General features: G+C 41.2%; 2 protein-coding genes across 5 annotated transcripts in view; both read left to right on the top strand.

Annotated features, from left to right (window-relative positions):
* Positions 1–14,927, top strand: part of arhgef1 (Rho guanine nucleotide exchange factor (GEF) 1) — a 35,612-nt gene extending 20,685 nt beyond the window's left edge. For 2 of the 4 annotated variants that reach the window (XM_079561868.1, XM_079561866.1), the window contains exons 8-32: positions 1,586–1,615; positions 2,028–2,139; positions 3,087–3,165; positions 3,306–3,338; positions 3,628–3,807; positions 4,039–4,183; positions 6,177–6,188; positions 6,733–6,897; positions 7,376–7,566; positions 7,636–7,782; positions 7,866–7,948; positions 8,174–8,299; positions 8,374–8,488; positions 8,767–8,867; positions 9,013–9,087; positions 9,182–9,257; positions 9,769–9,933; positions 10,039–10,126; positions 10,254–10,355; positions 10,438–10,490; positions 10,586–10,729; positions 10,821–10,946; positions 12,486–12,667; positions 13,098–13,202; positions 14,352–14,927. In XM_079561868.1, the coding sequence (XP_079417994.1) occupies positions 1,586–1,615; positions 2,028–2,139; positions 3,087–3,165; positions 3,306–3,338; positions 3,628–3,807; positions 4,039–4,183; positions 6,177–6,188; positions 6,733–6,897; positions 7,376–7,566; positions 7,636–7,782; positions 7,866–7,948; positions 8,174–8,299; positions 8,374–8,488; positions 8,767–8,867; positions 9,013–9,087; positions 9,182–9,257; positions 9,769–9,933; positions 10,039–10,126; positions 10,254–10,355; positions 10,438–10,490; positions 10,586–10,729; positions 10,821–10,946; positions 12,486–12,667; positions 13,098–13,172 (2,605 nt within the window). In that variant the 3' untranslated portion in view covers positions 13,173–13,202; positions 14,352–14,927. The remainder of the gene's footprint in view (positions 1–1,585; positions 1,616–2,027; positions 2,140–3,086; positions 3,166–3,305; positions 3,339–3,627; positions 3,808–4,038; positions 4,184–6,176; positions 6,189–6,732; positions 6,898–7,375; positions 7,567–7,635; positions 7,783–7,865; positions 7,949–8,173; positions 8,300–8,373; positions 8,489–8,766; positions 8,868–9,012; positions 9,088–9,181; positions 9,258–9,768; positions 9,934–10,038; positions 10,127–10,253; positions 10,356–10,437; positions 10,491–10,585; positions 10,730–10,820; positions 10,947–12,485; positions 12,668–13,097; positions 13,203–14,351) is intronic. The other 2 variants (XM_079561867.1, XM_079561869.1) reach the window with 2 other exon arrangements.
* Positions 14,928–17,048: 2,121 nt separating this feature from the next.
* cd79a (CD79a molecule, immunoglobulin-associated alpha) lies at positions 17,049–19,763 on the top strand. The gene is made up of 5 exons (XM_079561253.1): positions 17,049–17,155; positions 17,862–18,185; positions 19,095–19,210; positions 19,439–19,501; positions 19,613–19,763. The coding sequence occupies exons 1-5, from the start codon at positions 17,116–17,118 to the stop codon at positions 19,727–19,729; spliced, it is 660 nt and encodes a 219-aa protein (XP_079417379.1). The 5' UTR covers positions 17,049–17,115; the 3' UTR covers positions 19,730–19,763.
* Positions 19,764–19,935: the final 172 nt, after the last annotated feature.

Genomic DNA, 19,935 nt, shown 5'->3' on the forward strand with positions numbered 1-19,935 from the left:
AAGACTGCCCGTGTATTTATAAAGCATTATTATTGATTGTGAGCTTGAAGGCTAGATTTTGTTACCAATACTATTACAGTGTCCATGAAAAGTGTCCCTGAAAGTTGTAAAACATGCTTATAAATCGCTTTGAAGAATTGGGATATTAGGTACGCATTAGAAATGTTGCAGATGACTTGCACTCCCTCTTACATTGTTATATAAAAAACACACACAGTTATAGTTAAGTGGTTAAATAAGAATATTTTTCAATATTTTACCTTTATTTAATCATGAAAGTGACTTCTCTTTTTCTTTGGAATCCTGGCCCCAGAGGGGAACGTATTGTACATGTTTTTAGTGTTAAATATTAAACGTAGACCAGGATGGAGGACGGAGTGTGCTTTGCCACGTTGGCAGGAAGGCTCCTCAGTGGCACTGTGCCAGCCAGCTCTGAGAGGGGCTATGGTGGTGGAGGGGTTACGAAGCGGAACGGCAGATTGGAGCGAAAAGGCCAGAGGGGTTATTGATGCAGCCAGAGCCACTGCCCTGGACGCTTTTAAAGAAAAGAACCCAAAGATCTAGGGAAAAGTTAATCTATCCTTGACCCTGTGGCCATCTACTACGTCTTATCTTCAACAAGAAACGAGTCGGACAGACAGGGAGAGGAGGCCATCGCTGGGGCACAGAGCTGTCCAACTTTATCTTGTCAAAGGAGAACATAAGTGAACAGTAGCAATGCAAGCATGCTCTGAGCAGCAGTTGATACGACCATACCAACAGTGCAGAGGACACACTACATTATTAATAAAGATGTGATGAAGCAGCTCTTTAGTCCCTCACTCACGATCACACAGTGGGTATCTCTATTTCCAGTGCACAGACCAGCCATTCACTCCATTCAATCGGCAACAATATACTCTCTATTGACTTGACTGCTGCAGCTTCCTCCATCTCCCCCTTGCTCAACTTGGCCACAAGAGTGATCCTACCCCATCCCACTTCCTATTGGTCTGTCTGTTGACCCCAATCACAGAAGCCGAGCATTTGATTGGCTTCTGTGTGGGAATCCCAGGGAAAGCCATCCCACCCTTTATGTTCATAGCAAAACCGGAGTATCCCATTTCCTCCCTGTTGCTGTTACATTGCATCAGACAAAAAAACGGGATAAATAGGCATTTCCGCTTTGTTGGAGTAGTGCTGACTTTGGATCACAGATGGTGCACTCGGCTTCAAGAGATATTTGAAGATAGAGTTTGGATTATTTAGACTATAAGAAGAAGGTTTGCTATTACGGGTACTTGTTTTTGAGCAAATAGAGGCGCAACTCCAAATGCGTCTTTTTTGACCATTTCTTTCTTTTCTTTTCTTTTACACGTTTTGTAGTATGTTCAAAAGCTTTTGTCTAGAGCAAAAAAATAGAAAAATCAATTCTCCGTTGACTCAGAAAGAGCGATTCAGATTTCACCGACCAAAAACATAGTAGGTATTCATCTGTGAAAGAGACAGATAAAATGCCACTTAAAAGAAGCAGGTTGGTTCAGAGAAATTGTTTTAAAAACTTCTGAATGTATAATCCATGACTAACACTGTGTTATTCCTGCAGGCCGACTATTGTCTCGGATGAGGAGAAATGGTATGTGTGTTTTTATACATATTTTTTGCATGTCAAACTACTTAATAGAATATAACTTGCAAAACAACAGATTAGTTTGAAACACAAGTATAGTGTGTGTTAAAGACCAATGAAGAGTCTGTAGTGTGTAGCCAAGATTCTCCCCCAATTTTTTCTTTTCTTCTTTTTTTTACATTTTCTGAAGAACTTTATGGTCTGGGAAACGCTCTATAAATAAATTTAACTCATAATCTTGCAAAAACAGTGCTCAATACCTGTCATTTATTTTTATTTCTAATTGCAATTTGCAGTTTAGAGGCCATTTCAAACAGTTTTAACCACCTCTTTTTTTCTGTCGTAAATGTATTTGGTAATAATGAATTCTGTCATCTTGTTTTCAGTTAACTATTATATATCTCCCTTCCTCTTCCAGCCAGTCCATCTTCTCGGCTGTGGCCTTCTACATGAAGCATCTGGGAGTCAAGACCAGGGCAGTTGACAGCAAGAAGTCGAGAGGCGGCTTCTTCAGGATACCACTGGGAAAGGTACGCCTTCCACTCTCATTGGAAACGTATGGCTCTGTCTGGCCGTGCTGACCATTGCATCCTCGATGGTCAATGAAATGCCTTAAAGGGATTTTTCAGTATTGTTGACATAGGGCCTCATTTCCTAGTTATCCAGAGTGTTGTTGATTTCTGGAGAATTGTTTATTTATTTTTTATTCATGCAGTCCTTATATTTGAAGAGTCTAGTGGTGCTAGGCTAGCGCATATCCAGCGCATGTCCATGGTAAATCTGTCAGTCTGACCCAAGCACAGTGCACCTGAGGCAAATCACGTATAACACCAGACTACCAATATAAATGTCTGTGTTGACTGAATAATTTTTGAAATACAACAATTTTGCTTTTAAAAGCCTTAAAAACTTGTATTTGAGCAGCATCAGCTTCCTGGTCGTAAGCTACGCAGCAGCGGAGTGATCTGCTCGGTTACCGGATCTACAGTAGTTTGTTTACCTGAGGCCGGCTGAACTGAATGAATAAAAAAAATAATATCTCCAGAAGTCAATAACACTCTAGATAACTAGGAAATGAGGCCCTATGATAAAGAGACCTAATGACTCAGTACAGACCGTTAGCTGCTCTATTGCACTATGCGGTATGTCCGCACTTAGATCCACTGCTATCACTTGTGTGATACTTGTGTTTGTCTACCATATTTTACCTCTTATTTTTTATCTTATTTATTTTGATATTCCTGTGCATGCCCCTAAAGCCTTATAGTTTAAAGTTTTATCGCTTAAATTTATCTAAACTCTGTGTTATATGTTTTTATGTTTAATGTAAACCTGTTTACAGTTTGTAAACCTGTTTACAAACAATGGCAATAAAGACGATTCTGATTCTGAGGTCAAACATCCTGAAATATCCCTTTAAGTGTTTGGCCTTGGATGAATACGCATTTAAATGCTCATGACTTTCAATGTTTTCCAGAGTAAAAGGGACGACATACCGAAGATTAAAACCAGACCATTTCCAAGCATTCCGAGTTGGATGGGTGGCAATAACAGTGGTATGTATTCAGTTCATTATTTATAACAAGCAGCACAGGCCTAATTCTATACTTTAGTATTTATTGTGTTACAATACGCTTCTGTTTACATTAAAAGTGGTTTTGAGAACATGTCGTCTTGCCCTTCTCTGCTGTTACAGCTGAAACCATCAAGCCTAAACCAGTTGATGAAGGTACCGGTCTTAAGCATCTAGAGTTGATCCATAACCTCCTATTAACCCATTAGCATGTCTGCATGTCCCAAATGGCACTCAGTGGGTAGAGTGATTTTATGGTGCACTGACAAACAACCTTCTAATTTCCACACAGAGCAGCGGATTTCACTAACATTCACCTGATCCTAATTGCACTAAACTAAACTGATATTGTTTCTTGGTTTATTTTTTTCCTTTTACGCAAAGTATCCTATTTCCTTGATTTATTATTGATTATTGTTCTTATTCTCTTCTCTATCTTCTCTAGTGCCTCAAGATCGCAAAGGCCCTCCCTCCCTCAGGTCCCCTGTAACGGAGCCAGCCACAGGGAGCAGAAAGTCTGTCACCGGTGGAGCCCCGATGGTGCAGGGGCCCGGGCTGGAAGTCACTGACGCTTCAGGGAACAGCAGCAGCGTGGCCAACAGTCCGGAGGCTTCAAATAGTGATGGTAACGATATGTTTTTTTTTTTCTTCTAATGTAAAGAAACAGGAAAACAATAGGGGAGTTGCTAAAGTCAAAGCACTGCCAAATCAGTATATTTGAAACGATTTAAAGATATGAATTGTAAATTAATATATATACACTGCCCGACCAGGATGTAAATAACCGGGGTTGTGTGTAGTATTGTTGACATAAATTTGCTTTTTTGATTTGCCTATTCTTTTCATTGTCTCCCAGGCCATTTGCTCAATCGTCTCGAGCCTCCACCCATTTCAGACGGAGGCGACTCATCCCCTGTTGCGCTTGTAGGAGGCCTGAGCATAGTGGAGACTCTGTCTTCCAGTGACACGCCCACAGAGGAGAATGTGAATGAAAAAGACAGGTAGGCTAGTTGTAGTAGAAGAGTAGAAACGATGATAGGATTACATAGAGCCAGATTACTGTGAGATTATATGAACATGCAGTCCAGAGATCCGTCAGATTGAAGGAGTGTGGTGAGGCTCCTTCAGAAGTCTGTCCCTGCTGTGTGCAAGCTTTTTTGTCATGCTGCTCGTTGCTCGCTAGCTAACAGAGCCCGGACCTTTGTGACGGACCGTGTGATGAGGTGAACTCAGATCCTCTCCTACAGCTCTTCCCCTCTCCTCCCTGTGTCTCCTTTACACTTTTGATCTCATAATAGCATGTGTCACTTCCTCTTCGGTCTCCTGTCATTCCTCTTCAAAAGCTTTTGTGCAAGCCATGTTGCCTACACGTGTCATTTTGTGCAATTGTCTCGTTACCATGGATTCAGGATGGTTAGTCTGTTGCACTGCTAATATTTGGTAGCGTCCGAGATGGTTTTCCACACTAAAAGCATGATGGAGGTAACTTACGGTGGAATGTAGTTTGTCTTTGAAATCAAGTTTATACATTTGTTTGATGTGCAAGTCCTGTGTGCTTCCAAAGGTGTTTTTGTCTCAGCTAGGGTTAAATCTGCCTTGCTTGTGCTCAGTGTTCACTCATTGGCCCTCATTTATCAAACTTGCATACGATGAAATCACTATGTCTCCGAGCTGGCCTGGTGTCGCCTCGGGGTCCCCCCAGAACAGCTGGAGGAGGTGTGCGTGGATCGGGAAGTTTGGGCATCTCTGCTGAGACTGCTGAGACTGCTGCCCCTGCGACCCGGCCCCGGATAAAGCGGAAGAAAATGGATGGATGGATGAAAATCAGAGCGTATGTGGGGTGTACGAAGAATCACCGCCTGTTTTGGCATTTATCAATCTGATTATCAAATCCTACACCAGTTCAGGAGGTGGTGTACATGATACACCAATTTTCACTTAACACTAAAGAGCGCTGGAAAACGGCATACATTTTATTGCCACATCACATATAATCCTCATTAGTGATTTAAACATGAAACAAGGCTACAGCTTTAATGTTTTGGGCAGACTTGATTCAATTTTGCGCTGCATCGACATGCTCCTCCACACGACGGGTTCGAGCGCAGAGGCTCTGCCCGGGACTCACCTGGGTCTGCGTGAGGCCATGCTCCGTGTTCTTGCTGGTTTGAGCGCCGAGTCTGTGGACCGTCCGCTCGTCCCGTCTTAGGGCTGTCTTCGGTCCGGACGGGTTTGTTAGGTTCCGGTCGGCTGTCAGCTCTCCACGCACCTGTTTCGTCCCAGAGGAAAGCTCTGCTTAGGCCGAAAGACGCGTAGTCCTGCCCGGCTCCAGCGCTGAGTCCGCAGAGCTGACCAGCTGCTTTTCACTGGTTCAGATCATGGTCCAGAGCCTGTACTGCAGCGTTATATCCAAGCTTTCTTCTTTTTACCACACACTATTTTTTCATGTGGTCTAATTTTATACCTTTTTTATATTTTGGCTATTTAGGCCTACAGCTTTTTTTAATAAAGATCACTTTTTATTATTAACCTATTTATTTTCCCCTGTTTTTTTTATTTCGTCAATGTGATCTTGGATTGGCTATATACAACTATTTAGCATTTCCTGGTTAGAGAAATGTTCTTTTTTGCCGTGCTTCGTGCTTCGTGCCGTAAAACCCGTGGGTGTGGCCTCCTCATACATGAATATTTTTGGGCGTTTCATCCAAATGACGCTAGGATTTCTCCGTGGCATTTACCATCAGACACTCTTGCATACGGCGAGTTCTGAGCGGAAAGCACAGGTTCATAAATGTCACATGCACACTGCCGTATATCGCAAATACACCTACACATACAGCATTTTTGTACGCAATGTTGATAAATGAGGGCCATTGTCCTAGGGATACAGCATTGATGGTGTTTTAGGAATCGAGACTTACTAGGGTTGTAATAATAGGCCACTCTAATTGATGAAATGGTTGTGTAACAATGTGGTGCCCTGTGTTTTTTCAGACGGAGGACAAGGTGGGTCTCCGCGCCCTGACAGAGTGTTGGACATGCTTCAGGCTGTACACTATTATACCTAGTACCATTACAAGCACACACTACTCTCATGTTTCTAGCACACAGTAACTTACGTGGTTTGATAGTTGGGAAAAGGACGTTGTAGATGTGGTCTGAGTAATGGTCAGATAATTGTGTTCATATACAGTAGCTAATTGATTACATGGTGGGATATGTGGAAGCAATGCATGGCTTTGGTAATGGGTTTCCATGAACTACCTTTTAATATGAAACATATTCAACATGTTTCACTGTTTTACATGCATGTTATTATCTCCACATGCATATTTCCCCGTTTTATTCATTTTCAAAAATAGTCCACTTTCATTTGTTTACTTTTCACACTTACGCCCCACTTTTGATTCATTTTTTCCCTATTATTGGTTTATCAATATTTCTCTTTTCTTTCATCATCCTCCTTTACTGCCCCTTTATGCTCTTTTCACTATCTGTTTCCATCCACCCCGTGCCCCTCTCCTCCCTTCTCCTCTCACGCCTCCTACAGTAGGAAAGTAGCCCGCAGTGAGAGTGCTCGTGTGGACCGGCACTCCTCTCGGCGCCGTGGCTCATCCAGGGCCAAACAGTCGCGGTCCCGCAGTGATGTGGACCTGCAGCCGCCCTTCACCACATCCTCCTCACCAGCCCCGCTCAGCCCGCAGCACCTCCATCCGTAAGGCGGGCATCGCTTCTATAATAGGCCTCTCAGAAGATGTGCACAGCAGGGACAGTCAAAACTCACAAAACACTGTTTCAAAGATGTTTTTCTGTGATTTAAATTGGTCTGTAAGTGACAGACCGTTAGTAACTGTCAGCCAGTAGTCCGATTCACTCACACACTGGTCTTAAGGGAAGGCGCCTATTGAGTTACATCAATACAGCTCCCGGGAAAGAAGCACAAGGCCATTATTAAGTGTTGCTGCTGTTCATCAGCTGTAAACCAACTGTAAACCACAGCCAAAGAATTGGTCTGTGTAAAGCCAATGGACGTTTTATATGGACAATACAGTGGAAGTATATGCAAAATCTGAAATTAATCACAATTTCTACTGCAATTTATTATGAACCAAACCTGAAGTATACTGCACTTTTATATATATATATATATGAATGTAAAAACATTGGTTACTGCAAGTAATTTTCTTTCTTAGTTCCGATGGACTAGTTTTAGCTGCAGATGGGCCCGGTGCCTCTCCCACCAGCCCCTCTCCACAGCTGGAGGAAGTGGAGCCCCGCCTCCTGGAGTTTGAGCCGGATCCTCCAAACTGGAGGGAGCTGGCCGCCCCTGAGGCAGTGTCCAGCCTCAGCAAGAAGGAAATCAAGAGGCAGGAAGTCATCAATGGTGAGACAAAAAGATACACACACTTTTTAAGATGTTTTCTACTTATAATGTCTTTGTTGTCTTTCACAGAGTTATTTGCCACTGAGCATGCTCACGTGCGGATGTTGAGTGTTCTTCAGATGATCTTTGCCAAACCTCTGGAAAGGGAAGAGCTGCTGACCGCTGATGAACAGGCTGCCATCTTCCCCAACCTGGATGAGATCATTGAAATGCACTGTGTGTTTTATATTAAATTTTTTGTTTCCGGTATTTTAATGTTTTAGCCTACAGTAAGATATTATACTATTTTTATCATTTAGATAACTTTTATGAAAATCTGAAGAAACTACGCCTTGATGATGGCTTCATAGTAAAATCCATCAGCACCACAGTGCTCAAGAGGGTGAGTTAATTATTTGAAAAAATTAAACACAATCTGGAATGTACTGCTATTGAAGTAATCCTGATTGGCCAATTCTGTGCTAATCTTAATTCATCTGAGGATTCTGGGAAATAGAAAAGTTGTATAACCAGCTGATGACAAAAACAACAATACATACTTTGTGTGTTGGAGAATGCTGTGTGCTTTTGCTCAGAAGTATGTGCTCATAACTCTTGTGTGCTCCAGTTTGAGGGCACAGAAGGGGAGTGGTTTCAGAAGCTGACAGCGCGGTCTTGCAGCCACCAGTCATGGGCCTTGGACCAGATCAAGCAAAGGCAGAAGAAAGACCCACGCTTCAACTCCTTTATACAGGTCCGGCGCAGAAGCATCTATCTGCTCAGAGATATCAAATCTGTGCTCACTTTTTTTCTGCCTTGTGTTCCCAGGAGGCAGAGAGTAAACCTCAATGTCGCAGACTCCAACTTAAAGACATCATTCCCATAGAAATGCAGAGGCTCACCAAGTATCCACTGCTGCTTGAGAACATTGCCAAAAACACAGGTGGACCGATTAGCCTTTGGTTTTTTGATATGCATATAAAGCAGAACCACTGCCATGTACCCTACTATGAATAGCACATACGACCTTCCCCTCATCTTTTTCAGTACTGTTGCTTTAAGTCAAGAAACCAAATCCTTTGTTAACTACAGCTACTTATACCATCCATCAATTGCCCTCTGTCCATATTCCCGTGCAGCTTCGTGATTTGTGCCTTGGTCTTTGCATCAGCGTAGAACCTGTATTTACCTGTGTATGGTGTTGTTTGTTTTTCTACACAGAGAACTTAACGGAGAAGGAGAGGATTCAACAGAGCGCGGAGTGCTGCAGAAAGATCCTCAACCATGTCAACGAGGAGGTCAAATCAATGGAGAACCTATTGGTGAGTAACATGGCATCCATCAACTCTGCTCAGAGCCATGAAGTGACTGTTGTGAATTCATTTTAAGGGACCAAAGGGTATCTGGCTGGTGTATTGTTTTCACTGTGGTGCTGTTCTGTCTGTCTGAATGTAATCTCTTTTTCAGACTTTGAAGGAATACCAGAGAAAACTGGACACATCGGGACTTAAGCCCAGTAATGAGCTCTACACTGAGTACAAGGTTTCAGCTGAATTATGGCTATAGCGAGTATATTTTATCCTTTTTTTTTTTGTATTACTTAATCAATTTCCCATTTCTTTTTTTTTTTTTTCAGAACATTGACCTAACTCTGAAGAAGATGCTGTTTGAAGGATCTCTGACGTGGAGAGTCACCAAAGAAAAGGCAATCGGTGAGAAAGATTTGCCTTTTCACAAATGTTAAATGTAATTTTGAAGCTGCATTACGCACAAACTCCTTCACTTGTGTTCTCCGCTATTACACTAAATTATACATCAAAGAACAGTTTGAGGCTCTAGTTTGTCCTGCATAAAAAGACTTTGATTGTTTTCTGCTGTTGTATTTTTTTCTTTTCTTTTTCAATACAAAGAAAATGACTGAAATGAGTAGTTCGCACTGTTGATTGTCAGTAGGGAGTTCAATTATTCTCAATGGGTCTACTTAGACTTATTTCGAGTGACCCAGATTCCCAGCTCATCAAAAAAAATACAAAAGAAACATTTGTAATCCGTCAGTGATTAAGTGAACGCCCTTAATTGCATCTTACTTTGTGCACAATTTTCACATCTGCATCCACAGTAGTACCTTTAAAGTGTACGGTGTAACACAGACACCCTATTGTCGGTGCAACCTTCTCCCTCTCTGACCTCTGTCCCGTCCTGTCCTCTTTCTGTCTCCTGCAGAGGTGCAGTGTGTGCTGCTCGGGGACATGCTGGTGCTGCTGCAGAAGCTGGATGATAAAATGGTGCTGAAGTGCCAGAGTAAGAGCAGCATTGCAGTAGAAGGCAAGATGATGCTGAGCCCCATCATCAAGCTGGACTCGGTGTTCCTACGTGAGGTGGCCACAGGTCAGTTCCACAAATGCAATTGTGGTAAAGAAACTGGCCACTGTGAAGCTCATCTCCTGTGTGTTCTTTTGTTTGGCGCTTTGTTTGTTTTTTTCCGTTTTTTAGATCAAAAAGCTTTTTATGTCATCTTCACGTGGGAAAGTGGGGCACAAATATATGAACTAGTAGCGCAGTCTTTTGCTGAAAGAAAAACGTAAGTACCTTTTAAATAATTCTTAAAATGAAGGTAAAATGCATATCACAGCTGTGTTGTTTGTAGTGTTAAGTAGGCTGAGTCGTGGTGTAATTCTCACATAATTTGTATCTGATTTGTTTAAAAGATGGACTGAGGTTATCAAGACAGCCGTAGATGACCTGAAGAAGAGTGGGGCACCGATGAAGCTGACACTGCCCTCTGTTGGCGCCCCCTTCAGCCCTGTCGCGTAAGTGGGAAAAAAAGTAGTCTTCGGATGGTGAATACTTTGTATTGAATCATCTAAACCTCCACCGTTTGCTTCTCCTCAGGTTGTACGCTCCAATGAGCCCGACAGAGAATGGCAGTCTGAAAAGCGGCAGTGGTGAGATTTTTCTGCCGATTCAAATGGCAGAGCCGTGTTATTGCTCCACATTTGCGAAGGCTGTACTTGGACTTCAGCTTTGTGTGTGTCCGCAGAGCGAGATAAGGACAGTTTGACGGATGAGAAGTCCTCAGACCCCAGGCACTCGCTGATTGATTTCCTGTCAGATAAAGGCTTCGACTTGATAGGCCACTCCAACAGCGATCAAGTAAAGGTGGCCAATAGTGCTCTGGATGAAGGTGATTTGTGTTTATCCTTATATTCTTTTTGTAAAATCTATTTCAGGCCTGTCTTTTGTGAATGCTGACTGAATGACTGTGCTCTTTGTAGTTATGTCCCTGAAAAGACTATTGCTCGGCAGCATTAGTTTCTCAGAAGATTCACCTCTAGATGAAAAACTTGAAGAACTACTATTGGAGAAGCCCAGTGAAGGAACTCAAAGTAGCCAGTCGACAGGTGGGCTTTAACTGGTCTTTTAAAACTAAACAAGCATGGATAAATCCATGAAGGACTACTTATATTGTTCATATACTGTACTTGACCAATGACCATACTATTGAAAAGCCTCATTCTCAGTATTTTAAAAATAGCCACTTCAGCACAATAAAGTGGTTTTAGTGTCAAGGTTTCAGAATGGAGAAGGGCTTTACCAATGAACTAGATTAGTAGAAAACTGTGTTGAAGTCTGGACGGGATTTCTTTACATTTACTTTACAGTGGTATATAATCACTCAATGACATTAGCTATCAATCCAACTAGGACTGCACAATTACATAATCGGAGGCTACAAGTATTTTTGTGATAGATTGTCATCTTAAAACAACCAAATCTGTCTGTTTATTTGCAAACGTTTTTATAAATGAATGCCATTCTTGTGTTCAGTTTGTCAGTTCATATTTCAGTCTTTTCTCAAGCGTTAATCCTTCTGAACCAGAGGTTACATTAGCTGAAAATGCTCCGGCATTTACAGAACATTTTTAGCTTTGACGTAAGATTTAGAAGGATTGAAAATCAGGTCGTAATGAAAGTCCAGGCGCAGCGCTGCTCTGTCTTCAGGCTTCAAAGCACAATGCAAACTACTACTGTCTTTCACCCACCGTTTCTTAAACATAACGTTAAATAATGTAAGCTCCAATATGCATTTGTAATGGTGAGATATGAGTCTTAATATTGACGAGCAGCTGATGCTCTGAATAAGTTTTGACACATTTTTGTTGCAAAATTCATGTTCTATGATTCTGCTCAGATCTTGTTTAATTTAGCTCCATTTATCCAGCAATCTCAGATTTTTCCTAACATAAATAATAGGTTAAAATGCTTATAATGATTTATCACAACGGATAAAAATAGCTCATGACGGATTTTTTTTACGACCCTGTCTGTCAAAATGATGGAGAGAAATTATCCCAAGCAAAACTACTGTTCTGAACTGAATTTTCATTTTAAAAACCACTACAAACCTAATGGCAATCCCAACGAGAATCACCTAAACAGAAATGCTCTAAGATGATGAGCACATACTGCACTTTGGCACAGGCGCTTTCAGTTGCCCTGTGTACAAAATGCGCGGAATAAATAAAGTTGCCTTGCCTTGCCACTTTGCCAGAAGAAACTAATGTTGTTGATGGTATTAGACCTTATAATAATACTATTTCTAACACCCAGTGATACACTTATTTTTGGTTTATCATGCTAGATTACACAGTCGGAATGTGTTCTTTTGGTCTATGTTTCAGTGTAAACCGTGCTGATAAAAGAATATGCTCTATATTATGTCCCAGGATCAAAGATGAAGAGCCTGGTAGTTTTTATTTCAGGATTACATAGACTTCCTGTGAATAGTTTTGTGAGCTTTAATTAATTGCCGTTTCCCTACTTTAATGTATTGTATACGTTTTGCTTGTTGCATATGGTGTAAATAACGCATTTATCCCATAATCAAATTCACTTCCACATTATTGAATTCCTGCATGTTTTTTTTTTTTTTTTAATAGAAGAAAACCCAAGCTCAAGCACAGGAGCCGAGGAAGAAAACGATCACGGTGGTGTGAAAGAAGGCGGCGAGATGAAGGCAGACGATGAGAGCATCAGTGCGCCCTTGGTGTTGTCCCAGGAGAGGATGGAGGAAGTGTGTAGGAGGCTGCACAGTCTGGAGAAACATCTGAAAAGTCTCCAGGTGAGAGGAGCCAAATGGAGCCTTACAGAGATGAGAATATAGAGAAACTGTGTGAAAAGACATGACAGGCTCAGATAGAGAGATGACAGAAGATAAGAGGCAGAGCTGGGCATGGAGGGTTTTCACTGCGGATAACTTAAGTAAGAAGAAAGCAGTGGTACACTCGGGATAAATGGGGCCAAAATGGCACAAAAGAGAAACTGGAGAATAGAAAACGATTTAACCACTGCTGTTATTGCTTTGCTGAAAATTGCCTCGTGAAATTGGACTTCTCTGAAAATGGCTATTATGTCCAGCACTTGCAATGGGATGTGTCAGAGAACGGCGAGAGACGGAGAGGATGTTAAGAGGGGGGAGGTTGAGTTATGAGGGGAGCGGGGGAGTGGTGTCTCCTCAGGTCCTAAGGTGATATTGATTTTGTGTGGCACAGGCTGTTGAAGAGGAGCACCATCGGCTACAGGAGGCCCTCTCCAAGTTTTCGCTGGAGGGGGGGAACTTCCATTAAGATGCCAGCACGCCACCTGCTGGTCTTTCGGTGAGGAATCTAAAACGGGTACAAAATAATAATAATAATAAAGACAAGTTTAGGGGTTACAGCGGTTGTGTCTATTGTTAAAATTCTGCAAGTGTTTCTGATGGTAAATGCCCTTGTTGATGACATTGCACTTGTATTATTAAATTTAATCTTGTACAGTGGTTCTCGAACTGTGTTACTGTACCACTCATGATATGTGGCCTTCTTCAGGTGGTACTCACCTGCAATTTTAGACCATACATTTCAATTAGAGATCATTTAATCTATGCTGTATTTATGTTTTTAAGTTAATGAATTCCTGATTACAGGGTTTGATACAGCCCCGGCGGTATGAAACCCTTTAAATGATGTGTTATTGGTGTGAAAAGCTTGAGAACCACTGATCGAGAACATTGCCTGACCCCCCCCCCCAAAAGTGCCCTCCCAAAAAAGCAATTAGCTATTTAGCTTTGAATACAGCACGCATTCTCTGTGGCATTGTTTCAATAAGCTTCTGCAGTGTCAAAAGATCCAGTGTTTGTTTTCACCAAGAGCTCGTATTGATGATGGGAGAGTGTGACCACTTTGCAAAGCCTTCTCCAGCACATCCCAAAGATTCTAAATGGGGTTAAAATCTGGACTCTGTGGCCCATCCTTCGACGCCCCTAGGACGCCCCGAAAGGAGCAGTGTGCGGCGGCAGTACTGCGCCTGGGGACCTATCTCCAGATGTGGAGCCAGGCTGAGGGTCAGAATCACCTGGCTGGAGGATTCGTCTATTGCACATGTTTTTAGTGGTAGAGGACAGACATGGGAAAACTCCACACAGAAAGGCCCCGTCCAGGTTGGAATCGAAAACAGGACCTTCTAGCTAACCGCTGCGCCGCCATGCCTCCATCGTGCCATCAGGGAAGAAGAAATCCATTGACCTGGTCATTCAGGATGTTCAGGTAGTCAGCTGATCTCATTCTTTGGACACATAGTGTTGCTGAACCAAGACCTGACCAACTACAGCAACTTCAGCATTTTCTTTTTTTTTAGGTTTGGCACTGTAAATGTATCTTTCTCTGTGTATGCGAATATATGGGTCAGTGCATATTTGAATTACAGTATGTAAAATGAAATGATTCTGAAAAACAGATATTAATCTTACATTTGCCATCTGCTTACAGAGTTGTTCTGGTGCTGAGTTGAAGTGCAAGAGTGACTCACAGGCCTACGTGACTCCTAACAAGTCTACCAGCAGCCCTCTATAGTATCACAGGAGGTGTTCTGCCTGTGGGGGTTTGGGGGTTTGTGCAAAGTGCAGTGGTCCAGTGACAGAACCTGGGAGAAGGGTGCGCTTGTGCATGTGTGTCTGGATGAGTGAGTGTTTGACGGAGAGCCATGAAGAGAAGCATCCTACTTTTCAGTGGGGTGTTGCTTTTGTGGAAAGGTGCCAAAATCAAGCAATATTTGCTGTGTAAAAGATGCTGCCTGTGTAAGAAGAGCAGTAGAGTTTTTTTCTGTAGCACGCATATGCACACAAAGGCATGATTCCTCTCATTACCGCTTGAAGCACAATTTAAGAGAAACATTGGCTTCGCCTGCCAAGATAAACAGTGCCAGGTTGGAACCCTAAGGTGATTTATAGCCTTTGAAGATGTTTGTAAAAACTACTGCCAACATTTTTAGTTCTTATTAATGCCAAAGTATATAAATGCACTTTTTGTTAAGAGAAAAAAGCCTTCTATACTCACACATTTTTGCAAACCTTTACAACATGTTAGACTTAAACTAGTGAGTGTGAATGTAAATGCATTGGTGTGTGTATGGGTGTTACATTTTAAGATTGGTTGGAGGCTTCTTGCTGTATTTAGGTCAAATAGAGGGTCAGTACCTAATCATGCTGTTAACAGTGGAAACAGGTTTTTGTATTTACTGCTCTTATTTATTCCTTATAGCCACATTTGATTCTGGGTGACACTGTAACGCACTGGGCCACACAATATAAAGCCAATAGAATGTCAAGATAACGGAAGGCAAACCTAGAACGTGTAAAGGATTTAATTGGACTACAATGACAGATATGCGGAAAGGTTCTTATAGAATGTCGTTTTGAAAGTGGTCACAAATACAGTGTAGAGAACAACAGCTTTTGCACTCACTAGATGCATCTAATCTCCAATGCAAACAAGCCCAGTGCAGTCAGAATATCATCTTTCTGCAGTACTTTTATATAGACCTAAAGCTGGTGAGTTGTCATTTGTATAAGACAGGTCAGGTTCCTATTCCTAAGTAGTAAAATCCTTACTTTTGTATTAAATTTGTATGTATATTTTATCCAGAATTGATTGTTCTTAAATGCATTAATAATGCTATAATAATTTCTAGGCAGTAGCAAAACTGTGGCCACGTTCACAGGACCAAAGACGACACACCGTTAGATCCTCAGACGTACTGTAATCCAAGCTGTTACCACATGCCTTATGTGTATATTAGGATGTTGCGTTCTGGTGGCGCGGGACCAGTAGCTCAGTGGTTGAGGCTTCAGTCTGTGGCATATAGGCAAATTGTACTGTCATGCTCAAGGCGTTTCCAAAGCATTAGAAAGAATGACAGATTTACAACAGTAATTGTGCAAAAAGCTGATGAAACTGCTGCCGTCGGTTTGACCTGTATCAGACTGAACATATGGGACCATTAGCTGAAAATGACAAATATGAAAATGTAAATTAAAGCAGCTGGATATTTTTAGACGCAAGGAGACGGCGGATGCTGTACTGTAATCATGAACATTCATTATGTATTCTTCTATAAATATGCAAAATATAGCACACTTTTTACACAACGCTGACCATTACTGTCCTTTGTCCCAGTAGAAATGTACATAGTATGAAGGAAGGAAATACTTACCACATAATGTGTTTTATTTAGTTTGGCACAACCATTCACCTTGGTTATTGTGAAAGCATGATCACGTTTTATTTTCTTCACCGACTGCACACTTTGACCATTTCTTGTACATTTTATATTTACTTAAGATTTTGGAGAGGTTTTTGTCAACGTTTTTGCTTGTCTTTCGAAAGATAGTTATTGTACCGGTATTTAAATTCTATGCATTCGTCTATAGCGCAGAGGGAGATGGGAATTGTCTACACTTCAGGACAAATGAATTACGAAATATCTAGCTATACAGTGTTTATTCCAGTTGCACCGTCTTAACTGAGGTGTACATGTTTTTTTCCAGACTTCAAAAAAAAGAAAAGAAAAAAAAAGGCACTTCCTCTTTATCTCCTTTATCAGATGTTTCCCTCTTGTAGCTATAAAATGTATTTATAGCATGGTGCCTTGTTCTAACAGTTTTAATCTTATTAAGGGCTTCTTTTTCATTTTCCTCTGTCACAGATTCTCATTTTGCAGAGACGTTTAGCATGAATGCATTGTGCCTCTTGGGTTGGAGATTAGCAGGTTGTTGTAATTGCCTTGTTGACCACACCTAGTCTTACTGCAATGACATTTGAGCCCTCCACTCACTCTGTTCACTCTCCACTTTGAGTGTGCAAGACATTTTTTTTTTTTGTGTATTGGGGTTTTGATTTTATTGTGCAAAAGACTCATGATGTAAACTTAAGGAAAATTGTGGTACGTTCTGTTTTTTAATTCTTCTTTTTTAAATAAATTGGGGGAACTATTTTAATGCTTGGTCATGTGTTTTTTTTGTATTATTTAGATTGATGATTTAATTGATGCTCTACTATATATTCCGATTAATATATCTGCTTGAATGACGACCCTGGTTAAAAAATGTTTAAGGGGTGTTAGTGGAAACAACTTTTTATGCAAATGAGGGTATTGTTATTCAAGTCATTCAAGCATGCATCCTGCTCAGAAGAGAAGCTCAATAGTTTGAACGAGCCACTAACTGCTTGTGGGTTCAATACTACGGTCAGGAAGATGGAAAGATTGGCAATACTTCTTTTCTGCAGCTCCTATGGTGAGACTTTATTTCTTTTCGGGATATTCTGATATGGACCAACTACTTTGGAATTTGCAATTTCTAGCATTTTGAGAATCTGGATTTGTAGCTGCATTCATAGGCCTTCTCTCTCTTTTTTTTTTTTTCCTCATTAACAACATAACAGGCACACATAAAAAACAAATACAAAACAATAATTAAAAAGTGAAGGAAAAAAAAAAGGAAAACGTGTTATGACATGGTGTGTGTATTTATGTTCTGGCAGTTGTGCTCCAGTGAGCCCAACTTCCTGTCATAACAGATGGCTGTACACTGGTCTCTTTGTATTTAATGTTATGTGATCTGGGAGCTACTTATATGTTTGAGCATTAGTTAATAGGCAAGGTGATCCTTCAACAGAATGAAAGAAAATGCTCATTTGCTGTACAAAGAGAAAAAAACGTATCAATGACTACTTGAGGTGCTTCGCGAGATCATCAAAATGCAGCTTCTTAAGCATAGAAATGTAGAAAGCCTTGGAGGAGCTACTTGGAAACTGGTGTAGACAAAGAGCTACTGGAGGCTTACAAGCTAAAGAGTTTGGAGAACCCTGGCCTACAGAGCAACAAACTGAGTGTCAGTATAACATCACGCATGCTTGTTTTATGCTGGCCCTTTTGCATTTGCCCTAACTATAGGACTTCTTTGATTTTAACAGTGTTATACATTGTTTCTTGTCTTCTAGTGCTTTCTGTGCAGTGTAAGGTGACTTTGCAAGCCGACCGTCCATCCATTCAAGTTGAAGTCTCTCACAGAGCTGACCTGGAGTGCTGTTTCACCCCCAATGGGAAAAAAGAAAACTTTGTCTGGGTCAAAACCTCGCAGCACGCAAATAAAACTCTGGAAACGCATATCGTACAAGACGCTGAATTAAAGGAACAGTTTGTTAAAGGAATACAATGTGGCGTTCTCACCTTTAAACAAGCCAAACGGGAAGACACTGGCTTTTACCGTTGCTTTCTCAATATCAGTAAAGTGGTCACACATGGCACATACCTGCAAGTGTATGGTAAGTATTTAGTTGCAGCTGTGTTATTATGCATGTATGTGACCAAGGGAGATGGAGTCAAGTGAGCTCGAATTAGGGCTAACTCCTCATAAGCCATAAATCTTGTTAACCTTAGTCTCTCCATGAGCTAAGTGGTCATGCATGCAGGGGCTTAGTCCACATCACATCATCAAAATATAGTACACTGTTCTTTGGCAGTCTCAAGTTTGCATATACAGTAAAGGGCACAATTCCCAAAATTGGTAGGAAGATGTTTGTGATTGTTCTCATTCGTCCAGGAACTGTTCATCGTATGAAGCTTAAACCGTCAACTGGACTGGGACATTCCGACCACAAGAGCTAAGAAGAAGTTTCTGCGATTCGAAACGAAACGTCCTCACCTCAGCCTAACCCAGTCCACGATTTAAGCTTCACGACGATGAATACTTCAAATGAGAGCCTTCACAAACACAGTTTTTTGGATGGTTTTCAGCCAAATCCTGCCAATGCATGAATAATAACATAACCACTGACAGGTGAACGTGAATAATAATAATAATCCTTCACTGCAGCACAGATGGGTGAAGCAGACATCTCCAATTGATGATAGCTCACTGATGGTGTTTTGCCTGATGTCAATATAGCACAACAGCTCAACAGAGCCTAAAATTAGAACCATGATTTAGTTCGAAACAATCTCCCCACTCGCCTTATCTGGAATTACCAATAACCTGCTTCCTCCAGTAATACGACATTCTTGCATTTCCAAAGCTGTAGCCTGTTTTGCTTATAAATAGTTTTGTTATATAAAGCTTAAATCCTGTCTTACAGCGTTAATCAGCCAGTCGGGCTTGTTGTTTACTTTTGCAATACATTGCCCTACACCACATGAGTTTAATTTGTTTTACGATAATCCTCTTGTGTGCACAGAACCTCTAGAGAAGACCATAAACCTTAGTGAAAGTGTCAAGAATGGCATCCTAACAGCTGAGGGGATCCTGCTGCTGCTCTGTGTGATGCTGCCTTCAGCCTCTCTGCTTTTCAAGGTTATCCTTCCAGCCTCTTTCGTAATCCATTCTGATATTTCCTACTATTACAACACAGCAGTATGCGCAATGGCTGATTTCCAGGATTTCTTAAAAGTGTTAGTAACATGGCTCTCCTTTCAACACACTGAAAGAATGTGTAATCTATGACGGAAATGACTGTATGCATTACATGATTCCATTTTTTGACACTTTCCCACACTATGCCTTTACTTTTCCACCCTGCAGTCTAAAAACCTGAATGATCTGGAGAAAAAAAAAGTGAATAGGGAAGAGGAGAACATTTATCAGGTGAATTACAATGTTCTAAAACTAGACCAACTTACAACTTACTTAGCTACTCGACATAATTCTGCAACACACAGACACATGAAACAATGTACCTTTTTCCTCTTGCTTTAGGGTCTAAACTTGGACGATTGCTGTGTGGGATATGAGTATGACCAAATTGAACGACCACAGGGCGGGTATGAAGACGTGGGCAATAATGAAGAGGACTTTCAGCTTGAGAAACCTTGAAACCTGCTTTGAAGATGCTCAGTTTTAATGTGTGATTTTTCTTGCTCTGTTGCAATAAAATGTTTGCCACCTATGCTCATAGTCACCCACATAAACCGTGCCTATAGCTAGCCTATGTTAGTGCCTGCTCTACTTTGACTTTCTTTTGTGTGTCTTTTTTTTTATTTTTTATTTTTTTTAACCAATATTAATAAATTTGCCTGAGT

Source organism: Gobius niger (genome assembly GCF_951799975.1).
Source record: "Gobius niger genome assembly, chromosome: 8".
NCBI classification, from domain to species: Eukaryota; Metazoa; Chordata; class Actinopteri; order Gobiiformes; family Gobiidae; genus Gobius; species Gobius niger.

Excerpts from the sequence above, each read along its gene's own strand:
- cd79a (XM_079561253.1), top strand. The coding sequence starts at position 17,116 with ATGGAAAGATTGGCAATACTTCTTTTCTGCAGCTCCTATG. Across the intron at positions 17,156-17,861 it reads TCTTTTCTGCAGCTCCTATG|TGCTTTCTGTGCAGTGTAAG; the intron begins GTGAGACTTTAT and ends CTTGTCTTCTAG. Across the intron at positions 18,186-19,094 it reads CACATACCTGCAAGTGTATG|AACCTCTAGAGAAGACCATA; the intron begins GTAAGTATTTAG and ends TTGTGTGCACAG.